This window comes from Silurus meridionalis, chromosome 15, assembly GCF_014805685.1.
Source record: "Silurus meridionalis isolate SWU-2019-XX chromosome 15, ASM1480568v1, whole genome shotgun sequence".
NCBI lineage: Eukaryota > Metazoa > Chordata > Actinopteri > Siluriformes > Siluridae > Silurus > Silurus meridionalis.
In genome coordinates this window covers 2,267,119-2,289,463 of record NC_060898.1, presented here as the reverse complement: position 1 = coordinate 2,289,463, position 22,345 = coordinate 2,267,119, and the positions used below count along the sequence as shown (strand labels likewise).

Here is a 22,345-nt window from a genome sequence, read left to right as displayed (position 1 = left end):
GCAGAAAATTGGTGTAGAGATGTCGAAAGAAGTGTGTAAAAATAAAATCTGATGTTGATTTTATTACTACATTGACAAAAGTATTGGGACACCTGAGATTCTCACCAATATGTCATCCTCTTCCCAAACCTTTGCGTTTTAAGACCCAAACCTGTTCCAGTATGGCAATGGCCCTGTGTACAATGCAAGCTCCATGAAGAGCTGCTTTACATGGGTTGGAGTGGAAGATCTTCTCCTATAGAACTCTGACATCTCTAATCATTTTTAATAGAACTTTATTGAAAATGATGAACCTGCACTCCAGGCCTCCTCACCTCACCTACATCAGTACCTGACTTTACTAAAGTCCATATGGCTGAATGAGCACAATTCTCCACAAGCACACTCCAAAATCTAGAGGAAAATCTTACCAGAAAAGTGGAGATTAATATAATAGTGAATATAGACCAAATGTGGAATGGGCTTTTGAAGAAGCATATAGCTATTGTCAGGTGGTCAAAAACTTTTGTCCATATATTTATATATATATATATATATATATATATATATATATATATATATATATATACACAGTACTTTGCATCTACTGTATTTGTAGAATGTATTTTGGAGATTGATGATGGAATAACTACAATAATAAATAGTTTTTTGAGGTCAGAAATTCACTAATTTTATCATTTCAATCTGAAAACAGATAAAAAATATATATTTTCAAACATTCCTCAACACAGTAAAGCCACACATTCAAAAACAGATTACTTTCAGGTTTCTTTACTGCAGTTTTGTGTATTTTATGTGAAAAATATATCAATACATCAATATTAGGTGTCCAGTGTGTGGTTAAGAAATGATCACAATATCCAAAAAGAACAAGCCCGCGTTTTTTTAACTCTACTTCAGCGTATATGAAAATAACCATTTTTTCCTATGCAAGTACTGAAGTATAAATACATTCACTACTTGGTAATGCAGTGTCCTATCTTAACTGTAAGACCGATAAATAGAAATTATTATTACACAAATTTCGGTGCGTGTCTCCAGGATTAATAAGATGTTCCTAATTCTACTGTTTTGTAATATAATCAACTAACGTGTGTAATTGCATAGGTGAATGATTACTTTCATACATAGTGAAACGCTCTCCGGCGGCCATCTTGAAAAGAGGACGGAACTGAACCCGGTACGCCGTTTTGTCTGAGTTACTTTGGAAAGACTTGTCAAGTACTTGTGGTTAAGTTTTTCCTTTGAAATGAAGACTCACATTTATGTAAGAAAGAAAGAAAGAAAGAAAGAAAGAAAGAAAGAAAGAAAGAAAGAAAGAAAGAAAATGAAAAGAAACAAGAGTCCAGTGTTGGTGAATAAAAGCGTGTTCACGAGGGACAATCTATGAACCCGACTCACTAAAGCCATTGGCATGCGCTTCGATTTCTTAACTTGCGATTTAAAAAATTTCAATAAATCGATAAATAAATAAATAGATAAATAAATAAATAAATAAATAAATAAATCGATAAATAAATGACCCAGAATCTGATTGGATGCTAACAAATTAATTATCCAATCACTGATCGTGTTATAGCTAACAATTGCTATCAATGTTTATATGCACTAATTACTGTTGTAACTCTGGATTGATGCATTGTTTGTGCTATCCGTTATATCATTGTAAATAATATCAGAGTGTGTGTGTGTGTGTGTGTGTGTGTGTGTGTGTGTGTGTGTGTGTTTAAAGCCCACAATCAAGCCGTGAAAAGCCATAAAATGATAGAACATCCATGGTATAAAAGAAGCTCTGAACATAATAAACTACACACCTTATTTTTTTTTTACAAGTTTAAAGAATGAACCAAATTCAATTGTTAATATTCGGAATAAAAGCATAAATATTGTACATCGTCAGCATACACAAGCACCTGTCAGTGGGCTTTGAAGGCTACGAACGATGACCACGAGAACAATTCACTTTTTTTTTTTTTTTTCAAGTCATGCGAGTGCTCTGCCACAGGATTCAACATCATAGAAAAGTGTCAGTACTTTAAAGCCTTGTGTATGTGTGTGTTTGTGTGTGTCTACGGTTTAAGCGAGTACACTGATATCCTCCTCCATAAAAGCATACCCGACTGCGATCTGATAGGATCGAACCACCTGCCACTGGCACTAGCTGCAGTTAAAGAACGACTTCTAAAATATTTCGATATAAACGACGCTTTTTTGTTTTTTTCCCTCAAATATTTGTATCTCATCTAACTCTTACCAACGAACATGTAAATCTGGTTGTGCTTGATAGATAAAACTAAAACTTCTTTTTTTTAAGTTATTCTAAAATACTTCTTTTGTTATCTCGTCTCACGAAGAGTTCGCAGTCATCCAAATATTTTGCCTTTTGAGTTTTAAAACACAGATAAGCCTGAATGCGACCGTGTCTTCTCAAAAAATATAGAATTTCAGTCATCACAAACAAAATAATTCGAACATTTCTAGAAATCAGCCGCCATCTCTATTCGCGTGGTCCAAAAAGGCGATTGGACGATTGGAGGCTTTGCTGTAAAACCGACTTCGTCCGCTACGTCGTCTTCCCGCACTAATATCTTCAAGTATCAGGTTTCAGGAAATGACCCTGCTCCCGCTGTACAGTTTGTTTGATCCGTTCACGCAGGGATGGATAGCTTCACTGTTTTCTTTCGACGGGCTGCTTCAGCGACAGTTCGCTTCCTGCCGAGACGATTGGTAGGTTGTTATCGCGGTGATGGCCAATCAGGTGGCTGATGCTTTCGAAAATGTGATCTTTAGTTCGTACCTTTTGGAGACAAAAATGAATTTGTGAGGACGAACAAGAGTTTAAAGGGGGTCAGACATTTCTTTGAGACTGGTAGTGTATTTTGTTGAGCAATACTTAAATTCTTAATATATTATATATATATATATATATATATATATATATATATATATATATATATATATATATATATATATATATATATATATTCTGACGCATGGTCCTTTTTACAAACTCGCCTTTGTAGTGCAAAAAAAAAAAAGATCAAATAAAACCAGACATTCTTTTCCTGTTGTGTCTCCAGGAACTTACAGCTCTACCTCTGCCATGTAAATCTGTATTCTATGTGACTCTCAGGACACGCCTCCGTCTCCGTAGTGTTGCGATGCGTCATATTCACGTAGCGGCAGCGGTACTGAGAGAACGCGCTTCAGCAACGAGAAATCAATTTACATATCAAATATTTTTCACAAATTATTTGTCACTTTCTAAATAATAAAAGTATAGCGCATCTAATAATTACAAAATATTTATAAATAAATTAATCGTTTTTTTACTGACACAAATGTTAAAAACGCCACATCGTGATACAAATGCCAACTTGTATTTTAATGCACACTTTTTTTGAATAGATGAATCGCATTGTTAACTTTTATGCCGATGTACTGATGCGATTCAGTAAATCAAAATAAAAATAATACATATATAATACAATATACAGACATATTTAGTGAAATTTCCGATGCTTACCGTGCCCTCTGGATCGACGAGCAGCAGATGTTTGGCGAGGCCGTTGTGCATGCCCGTCAGCACGTATGAGCCCGGGTTTGTGGTGCTTTTGCGCACCAGGAAGTCTCCGTCGTTGCGCAGGAGTTTCTCGGCGTTGTGGCGGCTCATCTCTCCATGGTACCAGCTCTGCTGCTCGAGCTCGGGGAGGGAGCGCAGGGCCGAGCGCGCCAGCACCGGGCTGCAGTTATCCACCGACGATACCTTATTTAACACAGATGCCGACGATGACGGGGACTGAGTCACGATCGCCTCTTCGAACGGCTCTATGCACAAAGAGGAGCCATGAGAACCAATAAATCTCGGTTTTATCTTTAATCCAGGAGGGAAAAATGGAATCACCAACACTTCTTATTTAGTTTATTGAAAATATATATAACCAATAAAATATTTCTTTTTTGAGCCTGGTTACTATCAAGGTTTCTTCCTCATGCCATTTCAATGTTTCTCCTTCACCACAGTCATCGCTAGCTCGTTCATTAGGGATGAACTTACAATCATAAGGAACGAACTTATGCATACTTTCTAAAATGCTGCTTTGAGACAATGTCCATTGTCCAACGTGCTCTACAGATAAAAAAGGTATGAAAGCCTCAGAGCCTTACTCATGTCAAAAAGGTCTTTCCTGGGGCTGTCTTTGGCTGTGGCACCCCCACATGGTTCAGCGATGGCCTCCGTGTCCCCCTGCAGTGCCGCCAGCACCTGTGGATCGATGTGCTGCGTGTTCACATATGTTGGAACCTCACTGAGTTTTGGGCTCTGTCCTTTGACCTCGGGCAAACTGTATATGTCACAGGATACTAAAAGCGAGTATAGGGGAAGAAAGAAATGAAGGAATAAAGAAAGGAAGGAAATAAGTCAAATTATACAGTATGTACATAAAAAGGAGAAAACGAGAGAGAGATTGAGTGAGAAGGAACAGAAATAGATGAAAAAGATGCTCCTTACCTTGTTGGACAAGTAAAGGCCTGCCTTGATAGTATGTCTGGTCTACTCCGGCCCCCTGCGACAAAAAAAAAAAAAACAGCCGAGAGAATGAGAGAGAAAGAGACAGATAGAGAGAAAGAGAGAGGGAGAGAGACAGAATATGAGTCATCCCCCAGTAATAAAACAGCCACTCCGCATCACTGCAACCCCAGGCTGCAACACTAATCTACAGCAAATAAGACCTTACATAAGACAGAGTCATCACATCATCACACACAGGATGTACGTGAAGTGGACAAAGCAGAGTGCAGACCTGGGATTGTTTATTTTTTTTTATTAGCGCTGACACTATGAAGCGGCTTCTATCTCCACGGAAGTGTATATTTTTCTCCCCCTCTTAAGTGTCTGAAGATCAATTATCGTTGTCCTCCAAACACGGCTATAAATAGATGTCCAAATGGACTCGAGCATGATGTCAGCAATAATATGCCTCTGGGTCAAACTAGTGTACGCATGCCAGGGATATGCAGCGGAAAAAACATGGATAGCAAACAAACTAAAGAAGATACGTGCAGCTCAATGTGTTAGCCAGAAGTGTATTATAAGTTAAATGTGATTTATTTTAATTTGTACCGATTTACATTGTTTCAACATCACGAGCTATTGATCATTCGGTTCTACACACAAGGCCACGATACTATCATGGTTCTACCAATTCAATGCAAAGTCGAAGCCTATAAATATAACTGTCCATCTAAATTGTCTCCATGGCCCAGGTAATACGCCATTAATAAGTAATATATAAGAGATATGCAATAAGTGTTATGTTACAAAGGTGGTCTGTGGTCTATGCTGTGAGAATAAATGCATGCCATTCGATTAGATTAGTGGAAGAGACCTGGCTGCTCTCTGGCATCTGATTGGTTAAGCGTGCATCAATGAAGCCTCCAGGAGGAGGCATCTTGCCAGGAATGTTGTTATAATATGAGTGGTCAGGAGGCTCCTCCCCTTCTTCAGTCCAGGAAGGCTCCTCAACACTCAGCACCCTTAGAAGAGAAAGCAAGAGAAAGAAAGAAAGAAAGAAAGAAAGAAAGAAAGAAAGAAAGAAAGAAAGAAAGAAAGAAAGAAAAAGAAAAGTTTCCATAAAGAAGTGTGACATGATCCGACAAAACCATAAAACTTCAAGGTATAATATTTAACTAAAGTATTTAAATAAATAATAATTTAAAATAAATATAATTTCAAAACATTAAATAAACAATAAATAGAAATGCGTAACATATATTTTAAGAATGATATATAATTAAATATATGTTTTGATAATAGCAAAAGAGTATGCAATTAAAATATATTGATATATTTAGGGAAATGGAATGAAATAGATTAATTTAGATAAGGAATTATACAATTATTAAATTCACTTTTTTTTTTACATTAGTTCCTGAAAACTTTTAACCCAGCCATTAGGGAGGCACAAGCCAGTGCATTCTTAGTGCCGGTCCCAAGCCCGGGTAAATGGGGAGGGTTGCGTTAGGAAGGGCATCCAGCGTAAAACACGTGCCAAATCAAATATGCGGATCACAAATGAGAATTTCATACCGGATCGGTCGAGGCCCGGGTTAACAACGACCGCCACAGGTATCGTTAGCCGACAGGGTACCGGTGGAAATTGGGCTACTGTTGGCCGAAGGAGGAGAAGGAGAGGAGGAAGACGTCTACAGAGACGGCAGGGAAAGGAGCAGTGTAGGAGAGTAGAGTTTCGGGTTGGTACTTTAAATGTTGGTACTATGACGGGTAAAGGGAGAGAGGTAGCTGATATGATGGAGAGGAGAAAGGTAGATATGTTGTGTGTTCAGGAGACCAAGTGGAAAGGGAGTAAGGCCAGGAACATTGGAGGTGGGTTTAAACTGTTTTATCATGGTGTGGATGGAAAGAGAAATGGTGTAGGGGTGATTCTGAAGGAAGAGTACAGTAAGAGTGTAGTGGAGGTGAAGAGAGTTTCTGATAGGGTGATGATCGTGAAGGTGGAAGTTGAAGGGATGATGATAAATGTCATCAGTGCCTATGCTCCACAAGTTGGCTGTGAGATGGAGGAGAAGGAAAGATTCTGGAGTGAATTAGATGAAGTGGTAGATGGTGTACCTAGGAAAGAACGGTTAGTGATTGGGGCGGACTTTAATGGGCATGTGGGTGAAGGGAACAGAGGTGATGAGGAGGTGATGGGTAGGTATGGTTTTAAGGAGAGGAATGTGGAAGGGCAGATGGTGGTAGATTTTGCTAAAAGGATGGAAATGGCAGTGGTGAACACTTATTTTAAAAAGAAGGAGGATCATAGGGTGACGTATAAGAGTGGAGGAAGGTGCACACAGGTGGACTATGTGCTATGCAGGAGATGCAACCTGAAGGAGATTGGCGACTGTAAGGTGTTGGCAGGGGACAGTGTAGCTAGACAGCATAGGATGGTGGTCTGTAGGATGGTTTTGGAGGCGAGGATGAAGAGGAGGAGAGTGAGGACTGAAAGAAGAATAAGATGGTGGAAACTGAAGGAGGAAGAGTGTAGTGTGAGGTTCAGGGAAGAGGTCAGAGAGAGGCTCAGTGGTGTTAAGGAGGTGTTGGATGATTGGGCAACTACTGCAGGAGTGATGAGGGAGGCAGCTAGAAAAGTACTTGGTGTGACATCTGGAAATAGAAAGGAAGACAAGGAGACGTGGTGGTGGAATGAGGAAGTGCAGGAGAGCATAAGGAGAAAGAGGTTGGCAAAACAGAAGTGGGATAGACAGAGTGATGAGAAAAGTAGGCAGGAGTACAAGGAGATGCGGCAGCAGGTTAAGAGGATGTGGCGAAAGCCAAGGAAAAGGCATATGAGGAGCTGTATGAGAGGTTGGACACTAAGGAAGGAGAAAAGGATTTGTACCGATTGGCCAGGCAGAGGGACCGAGCTGGAAAGGATGTACTGCAAGTTAGAGCAGTAAAGGATGGAGAGGAAATGTGTTGACTAGTGAGGAGAGTGTGTTGAGAAGGTGGAGGGAGTATTTTGAGCAGCTGATGAATGAGGAAAATCAGAGAGAGAGAAGGTTGGATGATGTGGAGATGGTGAAGCAGGATGTAGATAAGATTAGTAAGGAGGAAGTGAGAGCAGCGATTAAGAGGATGAAGAGTGGAAAGTCGGTTGGACCAGATGACATACCGGTGGAAGCGTGGAGATGTTTAGGAGAGATGGCAGTGGGGTTTTGACCAGATTGTTTAACAGGATTTTGGAAGGTGAGAAGATGCCTGAGGAATGGAGAAAGAGTGTGCTGGTACCGATCTTTAAGCATAAAGGAGATGTGCAGACCTGCAGTAACTACAGGGGTATTAAGTTGATCAGTCACACCATGAAGTTATGGGAAAGAGTAGTGGAAGCCAGGCTGAGAGAAGAGGTGACCATCTGTGAGCAACAGTATGGTTTCATGCCGAGGAAGAGCACCACAGATGCCATATTTGCTTTGAGAATGTTGATGGAGAAGTATAGAGAAGGACAGAAGGAATTGCATTGTGTATTTGTGGATTTAGAGAAGGCGTCGACAGGGTGCCAAGAGAGGAGTTGTGGTACTGTATGAGGAAGTCAGGTGTGTCGGAGAAGTATGTAAGGGTGGTGCAGGACATGTATGAGGACAGTGTGACGGCAGTGAAGTGTGCAGTAGGTACGACAGACTGGTTTAGAGTGAAGGTTGGACTGCATCAAGGATCGGCCCTGAGCCCTTTCCTGTTTGCAGTGGTGATGGACAGGTTGACGGACGAGGTCAGACAGGAGTCTCCTGGACTATGATGTTTATGGATGATATTGTGATTTGTTGTGAGAGTAGGGAGCAGGTTGAGAAGAGCCTGGAGAGGTGGAGATATGCACTGGAGAGAAGGGGAATGAAACTCAGTAGGAGTAAGACAGAGTACATGTGTGTGAATGAGAGGGAGGGCAGTGGAGTGGTGCGGTTGCAGGAGAAGAGCTTCAGAAGGTGGAGGAATTCAGGTACCTGGGTTCAACAGTGCAAAGTAATGGAGAGTGTGTTAGAGAAGTGAAGAAAAGAGTGCAGGCAGGGTGGAGTGGGTGGAGAAGAGTGACAGGAGTGATTTGTGATAGTAGGGTATCTGCAAAATTGAAAGGGAAAGTTTATAGGACTGTGGTGAGACCTGCGATGTTGTATGGTTTAGAGACAGTGGCATTGAGTAAAAGACAGGAGGTGGAGCTGGAGGTAGCAGAGCTAAAGATGTTGAGGTTTTCGTTGGGAGTGACGAGGATGGATAAGATTAGAAATGAGTTTATTAGAGGGACAGCGCATGTAGGATGTTTTGGTGACAAGGTGAGGGAGGCGAGATTGAGATGGTTTGGTCATGTGCAGAGGAGGGACATAAATTATATTGGTAGAAGAATGCTGAGGATGGAGCCACCAGGTAGGAGGAAAAGAGGAAGGCCAAAAGGAGGTTCATGGATGTGGTGAGGGAAGACATGCAGGTAGTTGGTGTAAAAGAGGCAGATGTAGAGGACAGGGTGGTGTGGAGACGGATGATCCGCTGTGGCGACCCCTAATGGGAGCAGCCGAAAGAAGAAGAAGAAGTTCCTGAAAACTTTTATTTGAAACCTAAATTTACAAAATACGCTTTATTTCTCTGAAAAACTGGAACACTAACCAATTTGACTTAAACTTAGACAGAATTAAAGTGTACGTGTGTGTGTGTGTGTGTGTGTGTGTGTGTGTGTGTGTGTGTGTGTGTGTGTGTGTGTGTGTGTGTGTGTGTGTGTGCGTGTTTGTTACCTATCGTGTATGGCTGACAGCTTGCTGGAGGGACACTGAAGGTACTGCTGGAAGCGCAAATCGAACGCCTGCCCTATCGTACTGATCACATCCTGGGCCAGACCATCAGAACATTCCAGAATATGACATGCTGCAATACGTGCACAAAACACACACACACACACACACACACACACACACACACACACACACACACACACACACACACAGATGAAACAGGTATTTCATGAACACACAGCAGCAAGTATAATCATAAATAGTCATAAATATAAAAACACACACTGTAATGTAAGTAAGCGCTCATACACACACACATACACACATACATACACACACACACACACAAACACGCACACACATACACACACACACACAAACACACACACAGACACACCTACACGCACACACACACACACACACACACAAACACAGACACACACACACACACACACACACACACACACACACACACACACACACACACACACACAGACAGAGGATTAAATATCAGCAGATATCAAGTGAAAACGGAAGCTAGTTTGCTGACTCATTCCACAGTCACTCTCATTATCGGATCTTTCTCCATGACGTCATCAGAAATACTTTCTATAGTATAGAGGATCGTTTTAAGCTCGGCCCAGAGGTCAGGCGCACAGGAAAAAGAGGAGGAAAAAAAGACACGGTATGCAGCATAAATTGATTTTTTTCCCCCTACAAAGCTAAATACAGCTACACAAAATCAATCGATAGCCTTCTGCTCCACAATGCAGCGTTACAGGCTGTAAAGAGGTCAAATCCCTCGGGTGCACAAGCACGATTTGTGATTTTTTTTTTACTCATGCGCTGTTTCCAATAAAATCTCCATCAAGTACTGGTTCGTCTTGCACTTTTAACATTAGGTATAGTCACAAAGCGAAACGTGAACTCATAGATGTGAACTCATAATTCACTCAAAGTATTCTCAGGAAGAAGATTATTGAGATTAGATAGTAAAGCATAAATAAGGACAAATCTTACCTCTGCGATTAACTGGATCTTTTGCTACATAAGCAACAAAATCAGTCGTGTCCTTAAAACAGAGCACAGCAGACAAACACTTAGGGAAAAACAACCAGTAATGGACAAAGTACACAAACTATGTACTGTACTTGAGTTAAAGTAAAGATATAGTCAAGTAAAATGTGACTCCAGTAACAGTAAAGTGTAAAAATTCAAAAGTACTTGCCTTCAAAAGTACCAAAGTATTAAAAAGTACTATAATTTATTATGGCTATAATGCTCCTATTATCATTTTTGTCATTAAACACATACTTAATCAACTCAGTTTATGTGAAAAGACTCGAATGTGACTCTCAGAACCCTGATCTATTAATAGAATGATATTAATGACTCAAACACTGATTGATTTCTATTACAAAACCTTCTTTTCAATCCTTCTTGTTGTGGCGAGTTCGCGTTTGGAGTTTCTTCCATCATTAATTCCTCTCGAAATGTTCTGCTTGATGTTGAACTGATGCTGAACTGTATGTTGGTGATCAGTAGATACACCAAACGCCAATCAAAACAAGTTCAAAACAGAGCACGTGCTCGATCCTGATTGGTGACTTTCTGAATGTTCGACCAGTTAAGTTTTAAACTCATATAAATTTATAGTGGTGCCAATAACACCCATGAGAGCAGAGTATTTTTGTGATTTCCTTAAAAAAATAAAGAAAGATTGTACATCCTTCTTTGCTCATTGATGTGCATCTTTACTGAGGGTGTTAATATTAGTGGAGGAAACTTTATATATATATTTATATACTTTGTCAGGTTATGAAATTACAAGTTTGAAATTCGTAATTCAAATTTAATATAATTTGCATAATGTGACAAACATTAAAAAACTGTAAATATTGATGTAACAAACAATAATAATAAATATTGATTCTCTTTTCGCAATTAAATATACATATAGGTGTGTTGTAGGTGTGTATTATAATCTGCAGTAACTTGCAATCACGGGAAAGATTTATTTAATTGGTAGTTTTAATTCCTTACCGGATCTCCACCGGAGGCAAAGGATATCGACTGCATATGGTGATTGGCTATTATCTACCCGAGAACACAGAAAAGAGAATCATTGATTTTCAGACCATCATGTAACTTCCTGCTGTCAATAAAACACAAGAATGTGTGTGTATCCTGCAGATATACATTTCTGTAGAGGTATTGTGTGTTCCTAAATACAAATTAAACATTAATGTTATCCATTGCAGCTTTGATCACGAGTATATGAATTGTTATAGTGACGTGTTATCGTGTAAAAGTGTTTCATTTAAATTAATGCAAATGTGTGTTACGTACCTGTTTGGAGTCGGGGGTCATTAGGTTTAAGCTGCTGATTGAGATGTTCAGGTTGATGCTCATGCCAGCAAACTGCAGGTTACTTTTCCCCAAAATACTAGAAAGTGCTTTTGAGGGAGGCTGAAGAGAAAAGGATAAAGAAAGTAAGATAAAATGAATCCATTAGTCTTTAAGTATCCAAACTCTTATCCACAGAGAATGACAAACATTTTACACATTTATACAATATATATGATTATTTTACATTTATTTACATTTACTCCATTTATGCCGATGTACAACGGAGCATTAAGGGCAACCGAGGAGACCAGTTGCAGAAGTTTTGAGAAAAGAATATTGTCCCATATGTGTCTGAAACAGGTTTCTAGCTGCTTAGCAGTTCTGGGTGTCCTTTGTTGTATTTTTTGTTTCATGATGCGCCAAATGTTTTTAAATAGTGAAAGGTCTAGACTGCAGGCAGGCCAGTTCAGCACATGGTGTCTCCTAATACAAAGGCCAAACAGTGGCAGATTGGTCTGGCTGGAATTTAAACTTGTAACCTTCTGATCCAATGACCTAAACACCATGCTAGCACCGCCTTTTTAAACTTCTTTCTAATACATGTTGGTCTATTCTGATATCCGTTAACTGTTTCCTGCATTACCCACAATGCTGCTCAAATATCTGCTGAGAGTGATGCAATGGCATTTAACCATTACTTTATCTCTACCTAAAGAGAGCAATGTACTTTAGTGATTTACTCTAATACTACTAATAGCAGCTAACAGCATTTTGCTTGTCATTTTGTACGTTGAAAACTAGCCGTTTTAATTGTGATAATTTTGTGTCCAGTTTTTTCACCAACATCTTTACTATCTGTACGCTGGTTTTCTCATTAATATGATGTTAAGTAGCACTGGAAAACAGTAGTTTAATTGTCTTCTCCTTATCTCCAACATCTCTAATTCAACACTAACGTCCTTGTGTGACATGATCATCTAGATTGCTCTGTTTAACAGAGGACAAGGCTAATCTACCCAGGATGCTCTGTTACCCTTCCCAAATTCATCACAATGCACGAAACTTCATGATTTACATTTAAAAACAAATTTTAGCATAACCCTTTGGATTAAATTGCCTTCAAAAAATCATTCATTCAAATTAGGTGTATAAACTAGAGTGTACTAGAGTACACACACACACACACACACACACACACACACACACACACACACACACACACATGCAAACACGCACACAAACACAAACACGATCAGGCCTAGCTGAACCGACTGCAGATCCTCAGCACAAAATGAGTCACAGATCTTACAGTGTGTATCGTGGGCTGTGTGTCCACCCACACACACTGAACCACACCACATCTTTCTTTTTCTCATAGTCCCTCTCTCTTTCTTTGGCTTCCCCCTTTTTTCCCCTCTTTCAAACATTTTTTTTCTTGTTGCTTTTTTCTCTTTCTCTTTACTCCACATTTCTCTTTACAGTCTCACCATCTTTCAGTTCCCTGTCATTTGTACAGTAGAAGGATGCTTTCTGTCTGTCTTGTTTCTATTTCTGTATTCCTGCTTGTCTCACTCTTCATTTAGGTATCTTCAGGTTCTCTCTCTCCTTTCTCTCTCTCTCTCTCTCTCTCTCTCTCTCTCTCTCTCTCTCTCTCTCTCTCTCTCTCTCACTTTCTCTCTCTCTTCAACTTACCTTTTTCTTGCGCAGTGCTCCTCTGGTGCCAGGTACTGCCTCACAAACCAAACTGATGGCCTCCCTGGAGAAAAAGACAGAGCAAAAGATAAAGAGAGAGAGAGAGAGAGAGAGAAAGATACAGACACTCAGACAGAGTCTGATGTCTGTTGGCCATAGAAGGCTTTTGATCACAGGAGGAGAAAGACACTTTTTATGTTCAGGACCCTGGACAACAACCAATATGCTTCAGAGTATTACATATATTATTATTATTATTATTATTATTATTATTATTATTATTATTATTATTATTATTATTTTATATTATTTTGTACTAACAACAAATTCTGGTGAAGATAATTTGTATTTAAATACATTGTATGCACAAAATTCTTGGGACAGTCATGTTTTTTTTTTCCCTGCTGGCACAACATTGGACACACAATTGTGTAGGATGTCTTTTGATACATTATTATTAAATCTTTCCTTCACATAAATGAGGGGATCAAATCTGTTGCAGCAGACAATGCCCCTGTGCACAAAGCCAACTCCATGAAGATATGCTTTACATGGGTTGGCATAGAAGATCTAATATAGAGCTATGAACTTTCTCAACCCTATTGAAAACCTGCACCAAGGACTCCTCACCTACATCACTACTTGACTTTACTAAGAACCTTTTGTCCTAGTAAACACAAATCTTTAGAAAATCTAGTAGAATAGAAGAGTGGAGCTTATTATAAGAGCAAACAGGGACTCAATGCGAAATGAGATGCTAAAAAAAAGACACTAACTCATTGTTTTAATGTTTCAATCGTAGTGGCATGTGACTGGATTTGCTTACTGATTGTGGTCACCTGTTTGGTGTTTTCTTGTGATTTGTCTGTTTACGCACACCCATGTCTCATTGCAAAGTCTTGCTGATTCAATTTTACATTTCTGAGCCTGTCCTGAGCCTGTAAATTTCTAAACCCAGAATCAGTCTAGGTCTAATATTGCTGGTTTGCCCTAAATAAAGTTCACACTCGCTGTTTAACTGTCTTTTTTTTCCCAGAACCTGGAAAGATTTCCTCCGTAATCTCTGCTGAAATCATACAGAACAAGAGACACATTCATTATCATTTTGTGCTTTGATTCAGGCTTTAAAGCAACTCTATAAATAGTGCTTTATTTCTAAGTGTGCTGAATGAACGTGTGTGTGTGTGTGTGTGTGTGTGTGTGTGTGTGTGTGTGTGTGTGTGTGTGTGTGTGTGCTGGGTGAGGTGGGATTGTGTGAGAATACAAGGTTTAGTGGGGAACAGGAGGTCAGGTGGAAAAAAGGATGTGACATGCCATCTCTTTCTCTCTCTCTCTCTCTCTCTCTCTCTCTCTCTCTCTCTCTCTCTCTCTCTCTCTCTCTCTCTCTCTCCCATTCTCCTACACAGTGTTCGATAAACAACAGTGGCCGCTGGGAGAAGTCTGGCCTTCTCTAAACCAACATCACAAAGTGACTCATATGCACACATGAATGAGTTGGAGTTATATTCTTTATCTCTCATTTCACAAATCTGAAAAGACGGAAGTGGATTCGTGGAAATACAGGATTTCAAAGTCAGCTTTGGGCATGTTTTTTTGCAAAATGTCCCCTGATGCTGATTTCCATTGTACAAAACCAAAATTTATTCCCCAAATTGAAAAGTCTTTTAAAAGAGCTATAAGTGTCTGTGTTATTAGTAAGAGTGTGTTAGAGACAGGAGATCAAGTGGGATGCTTGTGGGTTGATGGCGGAGGAGTCGTACCTTGTTATTTGAGATCTTGTGGTGAAGTCGAGGGATCTCATGGACCGAAGCACTTCTATACAGCCCAAATACTGGAACGAGTAAGCAAAGAGAACAGACAAACAGAGAGATATTATTTATTATTTATTTTGCTTATAGAGTAAAAGGAAAACATAGATGGAAGGTTGCAAGGAACTGGTGCACGCTTTGATCAAAGTGTGTGCTCTCGAAAGAGCTGGAGCTGCAGTGACAGAGGAAACTGGGAAAATTGTGAAGAAAAAAGCTATGGCGTTTTTTTGTGAAAGAAAAATCGACTACTGTTACTAAGAAGAAGAAGAAGTAGAAGACCTGTAGAGGACCTGTGGGTTTGCTATTAACAATTAACACACTGTCTCGCTCATTGAGCTAATGTCCATTGTTTAAAGCGCTTTACAAATAAGAACGGATTTAATTAAATTGAATTTGCTACAGTTCACTCAAGTGTAGCTCATAATTTTATACATAAACATTTCTAAATTGCCTCTGCTGCAATGTTCTCTGAAACTTTTAAGTTTGTTTTGGAAGCTGAGAGTTAAATTTCTGAAAATGAATTGATACCTGTTATGTAAATACGGCTCAATGAATGACCAATCAACTCTTTATTCCTTCAGTATTGGACAAAAACTAGGGAGTGAACTTCATGAAACTTCATGGAAATTCATGAAACATTTTAGCAACAAGGAGAGACAAAGATAGAAACCTGGAAGTAAAAAAAAAAAAACGTGAAAAAGTGAAAAAAGTGAAGTGGTGCTCACGAGTCACTGTGAAATCACATGTAGAGGAGGCTTTGGACAAATTAAATTCACCCACACACAGGCACTGGCATGGACACACACACACACACACACACACACACAATCACACACACATGCACTCGAGCATACACACAAAATGCAAGCAGGAGTGTAGGAGACAGTGTGAGAAAGAACATGCGGATTACACACTGAGAACAGTTTGTCAGATCGCACATTGGAGTTGATTAGGCCGTGCGCCTGCTGCGACGATGAGACAAGGTTGTGGGTTGAATAACACGTATCTCGAATAGCACTTTTAACATTATATAACTGTTAGGAACAGCTTGTTTGGTTTGACCTCTCAGATGAATTCTGACTGATACAGAATAATTATCAATCATTATTACAGTTTTTCAGATGCTTTGGAGCGTTTCTTGAATCAATCTCAGTATTTGCAAAGCAGTAAGTGCATTTCTAAAAACAAAGTGTACAAACAACACAACACATTGGATTTCTTGCCAAAACCTCTACTTTTACTTAAAATCCTAGGTTCAACTCTCAAAAGTAAATTTTTGTGTCAATGAACATCTCATTCCCATCAGAATTACACGTCCTTTTTGTTATTGTTCACAAACACGATCGTTAAAATGTTTGGTCGTGTTGTCAGTATGATGGCGCACGGTTTCTGTATTTCTTGATATGAACTATAGTTTGGATCACAGTGAGTGAAAATGCACAAAGTATTTTATATGTATGGTATGTAATATTTTCAATGACAAAAATTTACTTATTTGATTTATATCGATTGCAAGAAACCAGACAGGATTCACACTTTTACTGTACTGTACAAGTGTTTGTTTGTTTCTTAGTTGTTCATCCATTTTCAGAATGTATAATTCTGAGTTTTGCTCTGATTGTATTCACTCTCCAATTGAAGGTTCACAAGATTCACCTTTGACTTGTGACATTCAAGATTCATCTGCACAATTCATCAATTCAAGTCACATTTCCCCAAAAAAGTTTATTAGAAATTTTAGATAACAGATTCTTAAAACTGATTAAACCGTTTTGCATTCAATGACATGCAATGAACTGATGCTGAGATGTTTTGGGGGTTAAAACTATTCAGGTTAAACCAGTAAAATATATTTTGATCAACATGAACATAAACAACTGATAATGTAGGAAACAGCAGACACTTGTAAACAATCAGTTATTTTAATGTACCAAAGCGTTCGCAATTTGATCGAAGCAACAAGAAATGCTTTTATGATGTGCACTAAATGATGTGGGGGTTGAACAAGTAGCTTTGAGAATTTCATTTCTGATCTGAGAAACGCTCCAAAGCAACTGAGAAAAACTTTAAGCTTCCTGTTTTGCCAAATGGCGCCAGTGGCACACAAAAGCACCACAGATGGAATACAAAGCTTCATATGTACCTCCACATCAGATCCAAAACCTCTTGATATGTCGTCTGAGGTAAAAAAAAAAATTTTGGGCACCATAAAAATGCACCAAAAGAAAAAAAAAAATCAAGATAGATAGAACCTAGCAACCTGAAGGAGATTGGAGACTGTAAGGTGTTGGCGGAGGACAGGTGGATGGTGGATGGTGGTCTGTAGGATGATTTTAGAGGTGAAGAAGAAGAAGAGGAGAGTGAGGACTAAAAGAAGAAATAGATGGTGGAAACTGAAGGAGGAAGACTCAGGGAAGAGAGAGGACAGACAGGAGCTCGGTGGTGGTGAAAAGGTCCTGGATGTTTGGGAAACTACTGCAGAAGTGATAAGGGAGACAGCGAGAAAGGTACTTGATGTGACTTCTGGAAACAGAAAGGAAGACAAAAAGACGTTGTGGTGGAATGAAGAAGTGCAGGAGAGCAGAAGGAGAAAGAGGTTGGAGAAACTGTATTGGGATCGACAGAGTGATGAGAAAAGTAGGCAGAAGAACAAGGAGATGCGGCATCAGGTAAAGAGGGATGTGCGAAAGTCAAGAAAAAGGCATGCATATATATATATATATATATATATATATATATATATATATATATATATATATATATATATATATATATATATATAAAATATAAATAACAAAAATCTTTATTTAAAAAAATCTATAAAATAAAAATAATTACATATCAGTAATATTCATATAAATATTGCTGAATTATATACACACATTTTTAATGTTAGTAACAAATAAACAAATAAATCATAGCCGTGTGTCTAATTAAAACATTTCTAAAAATAATTGTTTATTTATTGCCCATACTGAGGTTTAATCTCTGACAGATCGCGTCTCCTGCATCGTGTACAGACGTCTGTGTTTTTTTTCTTCTTCAGTCACACGTAATTAATCAACACTCCTTGCATCTGACTTTAATGCTCAGCAGTTTACCACTGCATGACTCACCTGAACACAGCGGTGACTCACCTGGACCTGTCTCATGCTAACCTCAAGCCCTCACAGCATCGGCGGATGAACGGATGAATGAATCATCTGTCTTCTGTTTCTCTAATCTGTACAAAGCGAGTGATTCACCTGCTCCGTTTACACTGTTATCAGTGGCTCCTCGGACAGACCTTTAATTCAGTTCGGCTGCATGTCTTCGTGTGAACGAGGAATTGACTGGAAGTTCGGGGGTTCGAGCCTGGGTATTGTCAAGCTGCCACTCTTGGGGCCCTTGAGCAAGGCCCTTAACCGTCTGTGCTGACCCTGCGCTCTGACCCCAGCTTCCTATTGCTGGGATTTTCAAAAAAAAAGGAGAAATTATCTCCTTCATAAAACTTACCACTTAAGTGTTAAGGGCCTTGTTTAAGGGCCCAGGCCTGGCAGTTTAGTGGTGGTGGGATTTATACTCACTACCTTCTGATCAGAAGTCCAACATCTGAATCACTGAGCTCCATGGTGATTGGTCGAAATTGTATGACTGTGTGAATGTGTTGATTCATTTTCTATAGACTCATCCCTTCTGACTGCACGAAGACAGTTGCTATAGTAACACCATATCCAGGGACTCGTACAGCATATAATCCCTCATATGCTAAACCTTCCTGTGAGAAAATGCTTCTTTAAACTTTATGAAAGGAGTCTCCAGTGTGAGTGCTTTAGTGTAAGGGAAACCTGGATGCTCTTTAACAACTGGAAAAGGATTGACAGTAAGACAAAACGTTGTGTAATAATCTATTAATAGCTGCAGTGATATAAGAGTAACGATGCATGTGCATGGCACTTTTGCTGAGGATGTTTTTTTCGTGCCATGATTATAATGCCAACGCAACTGCAATAATCATTCTGATCATCACTGAACTTTAATGAGCCATGGATGCTCAAAAACGGCTCAGGTTAAGGCTTTCAAGGCCAAAACTGCTCCCAAGAAAACGTAATTAACTCGAAATAACAAGGATTTGAATCTGATCATTGTATAATAGCACGATGCTTTCAAAAATGATTACGATAATGATAATACATAGTCTTTCATCAATTTAATCTCTATAAGCAAATCTGCAAGCTGTTATAATAATAGACTTTATTTCATTTGGCATTAAATGTTTTTAGAAACACAGCTGTTTAAGGTGAAAAATAAATCATTGGGATATAAAAGATTCATCAAATCAACCTGTCAGTTAGACATTTGCAGGTAAACAGTACAGTACGTCAATTTACAGCTAAAAAAACAACAACTATGTGGGCAAGTCAGTTCGTGCAACAATCGTCAGTGATGCAAAAATGTTTAATAAAAAGAAAGAAAGAAAAAAAACGTCGTCATAGGTCAAAAGTATCGCAGGAGCATGTCGGTGTGTTTTGTCCAAACAGACATTAATTTAGTTTATTAACAGTTTATTAACAGACGGTAATAAACACACCTCGGCATCCAAAAACGAAATGTTGAGCAAAATTCGCAGAATTTGCAGCAAAAGCATTAGGATTATGAATATCAGCGGCACCGTCCTTTAAAACGTTACGTCTGAATTATGTATGATATGTAGAAAAGGGAAAGTACTATCAAGGCCTAATGAAATGCACAACATCGTACAAAGAATCCTTCTTCTTGTACACTATGTATACCTCTCTCTCTCTCTCTCTCTCTCTCTCTCTCTCTCTCTCTCTCTCTCTCTCTCTCTCTGTCTCTCTGTCTCTTTTTCTCTCTCCATCTGCCTGCATGTTGAGCCTACAGTGCTCCAGTGCTGATGCTGTAGCTGTGGGTGATTCACTCTGAGAAGTGAAAAAAAGGGAACAAGGGTATGAGGCATGAATCATCCGGTAGATATCGAAGTCACCTTTACCTCAGTGCCTCTCTAATGACACATTGCATGATGAAGCAATGAAGCCCTGCTCAAAATGTGCTCGGGTAGATCTCCAAATAATAAAAAAAAAAAAAAAAAAAAGAATCGTTCAGACCATTGTCTATAGAAAATTATTTAAAATGGTCACTTTCGACTCTTTACACCAGTGCCGACGTAACGCTTTATGAATGTAAGTGATAGGAGAGCAGCTCTGCCGCCCTCGCTCTGGTCACCGTGGTTACACTATTTGCATCTCGTTTCCGCTTGATGAGATAAACTTGGTGTTCGTTTGAATAGATTGACTGGCGTGGTAAAAATAGCCTGTCGCTTGGAGAACCTGTATGGTGCATATGCAGCAGATAAAAAAAAGAGGGAGAGAGGGGAAAAAAAGAAAGAGAGAGTGTGCATCTATAGCTCACATGAAGACAGACAGTTTGAGATGAACACTGAACACTGGAGTATATGAATAGGAATATAGAAAAATGAAGACAATGTAAATGTGCATACACAACACAGTCTTGTAAAAGCATTCTGAACTCGCACTGCTTGTTTTTTCCCCTGCCTAAAGGTAGTTAGCCGAACCGAGCTTGTGTTATTTAATTCCTGTTTTCATCCCTCGCCATTGCTTCTCTTCCTGCGACTGCAAAAAAGAAACGAGCACAGCTGTAGCTGTTTGTTCGCCTTTTTTTTTTTTTCCTCCAAAGCTCAGAAGAGGTTCATGCAGTATGGAGATGGAGAAAAAGAAAAAAGGGAGAGAAAAGACAAACAGGACCGTTAAGAATGTTATGGGGAAGGCTGAAAGACATTTGAGAGGCCATACCTTTACAACGTACGACACTCCAGGTCCCGCGATCTTGTCGCTGGAGTGCAGCCATCCTCGTGAGGGTTTATTCACCAGGCCTGCGCATTCTCCACCATTGCCACCCACACCACCGGCGTGCCAGTCCTCTGCGCCAGGCTGCGCCTCCTCCATCCTTCCCTTCTTCCCAGTGCTCATAGAGCCTGGCTCGTGGTGGCCAGAGGTGGCAGAAGCACACGAGATGCCCCCTGTGGCTGCCGAGAAGCTGGAGGAAGATGCCGGGCTGCCCGTGGACCCTCCTCCTGCTCCCCCTCCTCCTACTCCTCCACCTCCTCCTTGAAGTTTGGACACAGCCAGGTCCTTGACGGCCGACGGTAGGCCTTTGATGCCCAGCAGGCCAGATGAGTTAGTGAATTTAAGACTGGACACCTTGTTGATGAGGGTGCACAGGGCAGTGCCTGAGTCCTCGGCCGTTTCGGGGGGAGGGGCCTCGACAGCGGGTGAATACGGCGGGTCCGGAGCAGGCACCGGGGCGCCAGCGGGCACCTTGGCATTCATGGGAAGGCCGTGGAGCAGCAGCTCGTCGACAGATGTCACCGACTCATTGCGGAAGCGGTTGTACTTGGCGCGCTGCAGCATGCCCCCGGCTCCGTATGCCTATGCGTGCACGGGCACAAGCAACGCCATGCTCGCCGGCCTCTCCTCTGGCATGTCTGAGCCGAAAAAAAAAGCCTCACAGATGATGCAAGTAAGCCCGTATTCGTCCTTCTAATCCGCTTCTTGCTGGTGATGAACTCTAGCGCTGGTTCCAGTGGTTATGCTCTTGGAAGTGTTGGTGTTGATGTTGGTGGCATCTATGGTGAGTATCTACTCTGGAAAAAGCTATGAACCCCCTTTACACACTACTCAAACAATCCATGGGAGGAAAAAAAACCCAGGGAGGGACAATAGAGGGAAAGTAAGTTGACGCTCCTCTTCGGCGATGGCGTTCGATAGAGGAGAAAAGAGCTTTATGAAGGAGATGTCTCTCTCTTGCTCTGCAGCCTGGCAGATCTGTGCACACGCATGACTCACTCGCAGGGAGAGAGAGAGAGAGAGAGAGAGAGAGAGAGAGAGACAGAACCCTTCTCAACAAAAGACTCACTCGACGCCGCAGATCACTTCCTGTTGCAGAAAAAAAAAAACTCCCACTTGCAGCACATCAGAACAGATCGATTCAGAAATTTCCTTATGACGATATTTTGTCACCGTCCAAAGGAATGCCTTACTTTAATTCAGACTGAAAAAATATAGTGAATGAAAATCAGAGGAGAAAAAACAAAAAGAGAACAACAGGTTTTATGTTCTTGCTGGTTGAATCTCAGTGTGTTCAATTCAACATAAATGTGTTTAACTATAAGAAATCAGAACTCATATATTTTTCATATAAAA

General features: G+C 40.0%; 1 protein-coding gene across 1 annotated transcript; it reads right to left on the bottom strand.

Annotated features, from left to right (window-relative positions):
- Positions 1-755: 755 nt before the first annotated feature.
- Positions 756-21,598, bottom strand: shc3 (SHC (Src homology 2 domain containing) transforming protein 3). Its single transcript, XM_046868628.1, has 12 exons — positions 20,936-21,598; positions 15,078-15,148; positions 13,318-13,381; positions 11,626-11,745; positions 11,320-11,373; positions 10,297-10,348; positions 9,280-9,409; positions 5,388-5,535; positions 4,511-4,565; positions 4,168-4,362; positions 3,527-3,828; positions 756-2,797 (listed from the first exon to the last, which is right to left on the bottom strand). The coding sequence occupies exons 1-12, from the start codon at positions 21,551-21,553 to the stop codon at positions 2,669-2,671; spliced, it is 1,938 nt and encodes a 645-aa protein (XP_046724584.1). The 5' UTR covers positions 21,554-21,598; the 3' UTR covers positions 756-2,668.
- Positions 21,599-22,345: the final 747 nt, after the last annotated feature.

Bases quoted from the DNA above. Each gene is read 5' to 3' on its own strand.
- shc3 (XM_046868628.1), bottom strand. From the start codon at position 21,553: ATGCTGCAGCGCGCCAAGTACAACCGCTTCCGCAATGAGTCGGTGACA. The intron at 15,149-20,935 runs GTATGGCCTCTC...TACTCGTTCCAG, and splicing joins GAGTGTCGTACGTTGTAAAG to TATTTGGGCTGTATAGAAGT. The intron at 13,382-15,077 runs GTACGACTCCTC...CTTTTTCTCCAG, and splicing joins ACAAGATCTCAAATAACAAG to GGAGGCCATCAGTTTGGTTT.